General features: G+C 39.3%; 1 protein-coding gene across 1 annotated transcript; it reads right to left on the bottom strand.

Annotated features, from left to right (window-relative positions):
• Positions 1–1,023: 1,023 nt before the first annotated feature.
• Positions 1,024–8,532, bottom strand: fu (STKc_STK36 domain-containing protein fused). The gene is made up of 11 exons (XM_028310684.1): positions 8,280–8,532; positions 7,947–8,206; positions 7,479–7,647; positions 7,144–7,299; positions 6,751–6,938; positions 5,742–6,580; positions 5,548–5,654; positions 4,900–5,040; positions 3,003–3,097; positions 2,210–2,343; positions 1,024–1,496 (listed from the first exon to the last, which is right to left on the bottom strand). Exons 1-11 carry the CDS (start codon positions 8,388–8,390, stop codon positions 1,144–1,146), a joined length of 2,553 nt encoding a protein of 850 aa, XP_028166485.1. The 5' UTR covers positions 8,391–8,532; the 3' UTR covers positions 1,024–1,143.

Here is an 8,532-nt window from a genome sequence, read left to right as displayed (position 1 = left end):
TAGATTAGAGGTTCATACGTTCTGTCCAGATGCAGTCACGCGTTTTGCCGCTCGCACGAGGAAAAACGTCATCTGGACCAGCTCTCATACATTCTGTCCACATAGTCCACCATGCACTCACGCATTTTCATAGGCAAAACGCTCTAAGGCTTGACCTTAAGGCGTTCGTTGGCCCGCCCGCTGTCAACATTCAAACGTGCTCCATCAGAAGCAAACACTTCATTTGCATAATCGTTCCACTCAAGGGGCAGTAAACCTATCAAGTGCCCTATTCTAATATCAATTACTTATTAAAGTTTATGAAACAATACATTGTTATAAATGTCGATATACTTTATCATTTTGTTTGAAGTGTTTTATTACAGATTCAACAGTTCCAGTCATTAAATTAAATAAAACAAACAATAGCTCAACGTTTCCGTGATGGTTGATTCGAGTGTCGCCTTAGTGTAGGCGCACACCGTTGATTTTTAGCTGGCCGATTTTAATTTGTATGAAGAATCGGCCAAATCGAATAGGCGTAGTGTGCGCACTCCCATACATGCCCATACTGATCAACTGCCCGACTAAACTATCGGCCGACGAAAAATCAACGGTGTGCGCCTACTCTTAACCTTTAAAATAACATTTTCTCAAAAAATCTATCCTCAGGACACATAAGGGTAGCGTTTAAAGTAGGTTACTCACTCATGGCATACAGGAATGTATAGATTTTTATTAACAAAACATTTTGACATGTTTCAGATTATCAGTTTTAAATATTTACAAAAAAAATGCTTGAGTAGGTTAAATAGTTTCTTTTAATTTCTTCAAATTAGTCGACATTTAAAATAATTTTCGAAGTTCATATAAATTTTATCCAAAAAGAGAATCATCACAATATGAGACAGCACCAAATAAACCATTTTTATTGATCAGTCTATGCTAAATATTCATAAATGAATAATATAAAATAAGTCTTACGATTCATAAAATTATTATAATGAAATACTTCATTATATCGCTTGCTCGTGTAAAAAAACATACATTACGTGATACTATTGACATACATTGTCTAAATAAATACAATGTAAAATCATATCAGCAAGTCATCAAAAATAAAAGTAAGTCTTACTCTCTACATTAGAAGATCCATTTTAATACTTAGCACACATAAAAGGGCATGTTACTTAGCTCTTTAGTGGCCAGCCTAGCTGCCCTGTTCAGTGTGACATTGCAATGGCTATGCAAAGCCTCCAGATTGTCACTTTCTTTCTTACTCCACTTAGATTCCATGGCTACAGAGAAAGCGGTACAGGAAAATGTACACAGAAGACTTATGAGTATGCAGACTCGCATTCGGAGGGCGTCGCTAGATTCTTCTAGAAGGGTTAAGAAGTTGAAGTTCTCGCTGTCGAATAGAACTTTCTCGACGACGTCAGCATGTTCTGGTAAGTCCTGGAGTACGGTTATGAGGATGCCGATGATGTTTAACACGATCCGGGGGATCTTGGAATCTGTAAACAAGGTTTTGTTTTAGCTTAGTATATGAAGTATACAAAGTTACTTGATTTAGGAATTTATTGCATTTTTCGTTTCATTAGTTTGGAAATTCCGTAAAAGACAAGAAGTGGAATATGTGCGACTGTGCGTATGGAAATAGGAAATTTATGACTAATTGACGTCACTGGCAAGGAAGAGGACTTAACTTGGCAATGCGATGGTCTTTCTAAAACTTCAACAAACATCAGATGGCGCCACTATCTGGGCCACTAACAAGTGACAGGATATTACTGTATAGTGGCGCACCCTGGTGAGCGCTATAACCATTTTACTTTTATATCCATACAACTATATTTATGTTCAAATTCAAAGGGACAAGCCTGACCTTCACAGGTCGGGTTTTTATTGGCGGTCAAACTGTAGATCCTGACACAGAACTTACAGCGGTGGGAACGAGAGGGAATATCCAAATTCCATCTGTCTATCGGGGTTAAGTTTTGTAAGTCACATTGCATCAGTAGCGCGTTGAGCACGGGATGCGCGATGCGTGCGTTTAATTTTATAGTTATTTTAAGACAAAAACAAAAAAAAAAAAAAAAAAAAAAAAAAAAAAAAAAAAAAAAAAGACCAAAGGTTATCCTTTGATCGTCGGATGACCGAGTTGTCAGTCAAAAATGTGCCATTAGGGCTAGCATTAGGGCTCATAACAGCTTGCAGACTAACTCACACTGCATCAGCAGCGCGGTGATCACGGGATGCGCGTTGTAGGTGGCGAGCGCGAGCGCGAACTGGCGCACGCCGCGGCACGAACGCACGCACAGCCACGAACACACTTCTAGCATGCGCCCGACGCCTTGCAGCCTGCGAACAGACGGAATAATGTAGATTTGAAACATAAAATAATTTATTAAAAGAAAAAATAGAGGTATGCTACACACATGAGAGCCGAACACGAGCTGAGCGCAACCCGACCCGCTCACTCGCGGTGACAAGTGAAGGTCCCGGGTTCGATTCCCAGTGGGGCAGATTTTTCTGTTCGGTTTGGTTGGTGGTAGGGCTTGTGCTAAGTCCGCCTGGCTGGCTACCACCATCTTACCTAAGTCTGTCGCCATAACAACAATATTAACAGCATTATTGTGTTCCGGCAGTTAGAGGTAAGATAGCCAGTTCCTCCGTGGTTGAGGATTCCGGATAAAGCTCGCTTCCACCTTCGGCCTGATCGTCACTTACCATCAGGTGAGATACAGGCCAAAAGCTTCCTCGTTGTGGATAAAAAGAAAGTGTGGACGTACCTACAACAATCACTCTCCTCTAACATAGTAGAGCGCGATGCAAATCCTTACATATTTGTCAAAAACCGATTATAGGCGGAGCATAATCGAGCACGAGTCAAACGCTCGTAGCGCGCTCGTTCGAGTCTCGTAAGTCCCTCCCACCAAAGTCAAAATATGAAAGATGATGTTGAACGAATAGGGGAGTTGACACCAGGAATCAATTCACATACATCAAATAACACTTACTTTTCTTCAGAACCGTCGTCAGAATCTTTGTTATTCCTCATCAAAGTGTTAATTGCTGCCACAAAATTATACACCACTTTCGCTTCTAGATACACCTGTAAAAAACAATAGGATTGTTTTTAACCAATAGTATTTATACTACAACCCGATCAACTAACTGCACCTCGCTGGATGGAATACGACTCCCTCGTACTTACTTACCCGCTAACCTCCCCGCGTTCGCCCCGTCCGTACCAGAACGTCGATGTGACGTCACGGCAGCCAGGTGCGCAGTTAACTCGACCAGGTTGTACATAAATATAAGGCTGGTTTTAGAATCGCGCTGACCGCACGCTGATCGTCGGCGCTGACAAATCAAAATGTATGTAATTGAAGGGTACGTTCCTGAGTGACGCTGATCGCTTGGCGCCGACGCTTCATGTCTTCACGCTGTCAACGCTGACGGTCAGCGTGCGTCAGCGTGATTCTAAAACCAGCCTAAGAGAGAGTAATATTTTAAGCCTGCAATACACGTTGGCCGAGCTTAGGACAACGCGAGCGTAGTCAAATTAATACAAGGCAAGTCATATTGCCTCGACGTTTGGCAAGTTTGTCGAAAAAACCAATGCAAAATACGCGGTCAAACATGTGAACACTATTGGACGAGTGCGCGCGATCGCTTTTACTTTGTGCTGAAAACCCGGCAACGTTCCGAAGTGCGGCAAGTGGTCGCGAGTGATCGCAAGTTGTAACAAGCTACGCCAAATGAGTTCTGTACACGTTGGCGGTTGACTTACCTCGGCCAACTAGGCGAGCGACAATGAGCGACGGCAAGACAATGCAAATGGCAATGCCAGATTTTGTATGGAAGGTGGCGTCTTTTTTTTTTCGCGCGGCTATCGACCATACCTTATTTTTTTATTACAAAATAGTGTAATAAACCAAACTTACTATGACATGTATACCTCTAAACTCAGTCTGGACTGAGTTACGAGCATTAGAAGTTTGATGATTTTACATACTAGATTTGCTTTCTGCGTGCAAGCTTTGTAAGAAATTGCAACAAAATAGTGACATTGTATGTGTAAACAAACAATAACATCAATTATAGGCTCCACTCATCAGTATGGAGCAGAATCAGCGCAATAAAAAAAGACGTCTAATGCTCGTAACTTAGTTCAGACTGAGTTTAAAGGTATACATACATGTCATAGTATGTTTGGTTTATTACACTATTTTGTAACCAAAAACCATGGTTAGGTCGATGGCCGCGCGAAAAAAAAAAGACGCCAATTTCCGGCATTGTCTTTTACTATCTACACCTTGGTATTGGCATTCACTCGGCGACGCTCGGCCAACGTTTATTGCAGGCTTTAAATTCCTAGACGTAATACCAGGCCTGTTCATCACCGCGAGTTTACATCGAAAACAAAACACGCACGATGGCCCACCTACAGGATACTATTCGACAAGGCCTCACATACGAGCGAACATTGTCTCACGCACGCGTATTCTTGTGTATGATGGAAGAAAGTAAAGAAAATGGTGTACTAAATACTGTGCAGTATTTAACTGCCTAAAAAAAACACAGAATGTACTTTTTTAAGTTGCCTCAAAACACTGAGAGGTAAATAAGTAGTTAATATTATTCATGATAATTCATGCTAAATCATGTATGTATTTCCTCCGCCATTTTCCGCAGTTTGGCACCTCACGTCACATCATTATACCGAAGTCAGCCCTATAGCTTCGGCGCAGTGCCGATCACTCACGTTTGTCAACAAAATGGTGCTTTACTCTTGAGACAGGCTAAATTACACCATATTGTTAATGACATTGAGCTTACATTTTTTTAAATACCTTCGAAAAGTAAAACTTCTGTACGTAGTACTTATTATTATTCTGTGGTAATACTTACATCCTGAATGTTCAAAAGCGTATGCCTAGGCAGAGTATGAACTAGCGCGGGTAGCGCCAATAGCGCGGCCACGGCGCCGCACACGCGAGCCCCCTTCGTCCCTTTAGCGGCGCTGCCTACCACGCCTATCACCATGCTCACCTAGAATATAATAGTAGTACATTTTCATTCGAATTTAAACCTTATTTGCAGAGCGAGCGGAATAAATTACGAAGTGCATTATTAAGGATCATGACTGCACCATAATATGAAAAACTAGCTTTTGCTCGCGGTTTCACCTGCGTGAAATTTAGTTTATCACAGATCGTCATAAATAATAGCCTATATCTTATTCTGGGTTATAAACAATAATACTGTAAAGTTTCATCAAAATCCGTTCAGTAGTTTTTGCGTGAAAGAGTAACAAACATCTAGACGTCCACACAAACCAAGGTACGGACGACGGAATATCAAGCTGAATGCTGTGGCATCTTATATGGTGGCAACAAAGAGTGATATGCTGATAGTTACGACATCGGACTGATGATACGAGACATCGCTAACTCTATCCACATTGGAAGTGGTATCAGTTTCGCTGAGTAGTTGTTTTTACTACGGACCAAAAAACTGGCCCTTACTGATTAACAAATATTTACTATGAAATCATACCATATTAAGTTGCGTGAGAGACTCCACATCGCCATCCATAACCTCAGTAATATTAGAGTTTAAGAATGCTTCCCACTCTTCCAATTCTATTGAAGATGGCTCTTTAGCTAAAAGTAAAATATTAGGTATCATTACATTAAATCCACACTATAATTACAATGAGAAAAGTAAAATGTGTTAAATAAGATATTTACCTTCATGTTTTTCTTCAGGCTTAATCATTCGATCATTATTAGCAATCTCTTTATCATCTGATGTCTCTTCAATGACATCACATTTTTCGCTGTCCTCATCCTTTTCCTCTTTAGAACATTTTTCTTTATCTGTATCAATCAAACTCGGAATCTCCACATTAGGCTCGGATGTGTGTCTTTGAGTATCATGCTTGTTTTTATCCCAACTTCTGCTAAAATGGAATGATCGTTTAATACTTCTGGTCAGTCTGTTTCCCCCACTACCAAACCGCAATTTATCTCTTGAAAATTGCAACAGCTTCTGTTTATAAGACGGTGGGACACTTTTACTCAAGCCCGAACTAATATCGCTACTGCATTTCGTTGAACTTTTGGGGTTCTCCAAGCTATGGGAAGCAGTGTCAACCGCATTCACCTTTTGTTTTACATCAGCTACTGGTTTGTCGTTGGCACTTTCAGTCTTTGATTCATCAGAAATTTTCTCTACATTCTGTTTTTCTTCAACAATTTTATCCATTTTATTCAAATTTGCATCATTTTGTTTTTTGTTGGCACGCATTAATTGAGCCATGTTTTTTTCTAAGTTGCAAACTACGAGATTCGAGTTGTTCATTACATTGTATTCGTGTCTTAGCAACTTTGCGTTGGCAGCAGTGATGGGTTGCGATTGGTCTTCGTCATCAGTTTTGAGACTGTCTCGGACACTGAACGCACTGGTTGCTCTGACACTATCGTCGTCTGACATCGGCACACACTCCATTGCCTGCATTACGCGGATGTTACGAAGATCATGTTCCCTTCTTTCAGTTTTAATTGATTCTCCTTCCATCTTCATTAACCTGAAGTCAATATAATTTACAAAATATTTTTACAACTGGCAACAAATAATTATACAATTTCCATGGCAAGAATCAAAAGGCATCACCCACATATTGACCATAATCTAGACATCACATTATAGTTAATTTGATTGTATTTTCGCAATATAAAAATTTAAAAGAGATGTTACCTTGCATTAGTATTTATTTTATCCCTTTGGAGTTGTTTAGCTTCCTGCTGACTATGAGTTAGGGGTTTGGTGAATGGAGATTCACTCTGGACATCTTCTGGTAGAATAAGCACATGGCCAGCTACAAACTGGTGCTCTAAAATTTCTGGCCAACTCATTCTCTTCATAGGATCTTTATGAAGTAAGCCCTGCCAAAAAACCAGATCTTTATGAAATATTCATTCTTTAAATTAAGGAGAAAGTACATTCAATCCAAAGAATGGATTCTGAATTTTAAAGATGGGAAATGATGTAATGCTGTCAGAAAGTTATAAGTGAAATTAGCAAATTCCACTGCACTGCTAGCTATTTCTTTAATGTAAATTCGTAAGAATGTATTAAAACTTAAATTACCTGTAAAAAGGACCGAGCTTTCATGCTGATAAAACTTGGCCATTGTACCGGTTTATGTTTTATCATATGCACTAGCTGCAGTATGGACATAGTACAGAATGGGGGTTGGCCTGCCATCAGTTCGTATACTATACATCCTAGAGACCATAGGTCTGCCTGAAATAAGAAAATAATTGTAATTAAAATAGTAATTAGGATGGCTACAAGTTGTTTCATGTGTAGAATCTGGCCGCATCCATTTAAATCAATATTTCATTAGGCCTATCTTACTGAAAAAATATTTAACAAAAATATTATTATGTTGCGATGTCTTCACTGTTTCATGCTTGCTTTACCTGGTGGTCATAAGGCTTCTCTTCAATTAATTCAGGTGCCATGTATAGAGGAGTACCTTTGATGGATGTTAAAATATGTGTAGTGTTGGTCATTAGTCTTGCTAATCCAAAGTCACACAGCTTCGCCCGACCTGTACTATCTAATAGCACATTTTGAGGTTTTAGGTCCCTGAAATCAAAACAAAAACAACATGAATATTGCAGACAGCTAAAATTTGTATTCCAGCAAAAAGTAACAGATAACTGTACCAAATGGAGGATTATCATAGGTAAATCATCAAATTCAAGGTAACAATAGGTACCAAAAGTTATTATTATAACTTATCGATACACTTATATTGTAGATTAATTGTAATGTCTATTATGCTATCTGCTAGGACCGAATATGGGCATGACCTTCAATACGATGCTTCAAAATGCCTCAAACCCCTACTGCATGTGATTAGTTTACACATTATGTACACATACCTGTGCAAAACTCTATGAGAGTGCAAATAATACAATGCAGACACCAAGTCCCATGTGATTTTCTTCACTTGCTCTTCATTTAGACAACCTTCTTTAGCTAAGATGCTATGTAGCTCCTTTTCAGCATACTCAGTAACCACTACCAACTCCGACTCGGTGTCAAAGCTGTCTATCATACGAATTATATTGGGATGTTTAAGCTGCCTCTGAATGTCACATTCTTGCCTCAAATTCTTCAAATCCTTGGAAGAGCGGCCTTTCTGTAAAATTGCAATACTATGTCAGACTAAAGCCATGATAATAGTTAGACCATCATTCGTGATCTCTACGAACCTTTCTTATAACTTTTAATGCCACAACATCATCAGTTTCTTTATGTTTTGCTTTAAAAACTCGACCGAACGATCCTTCACCAACGAAAGATATAACATCGTAGCTCTCCATTTTACAGGAAATATATTCAGTAAACTGAGATATTGGCGCTTTCAAATACACTACTTAGATACAAATATTACATTATTAATTTAATTATCTCAAAAACACGGCGAATAGAAATAAAAACACAACAACAAACAAAGCCGTGCAA

Source organism: Ostrinia furnacalis, unplaced genomic scaffold (genome assembly GCF_004193835.3).
Source record: "Ostrinia furnacalis isolate ACB-3 unplaced genomic scaffold, ASM419383v2 OfSCF0216, whole genome shotgun sequence".
NCBI lineage: Eukaryota > Metazoa > Arthropoda > Insecta > Lepidoptera > Crambidae > Ostrinia > Ostrinia furnacalis.
Note: the sequence above shows the minus strand (reverse complement) of the source record. Positions and strands in the feature narration are given on the sequence as shown.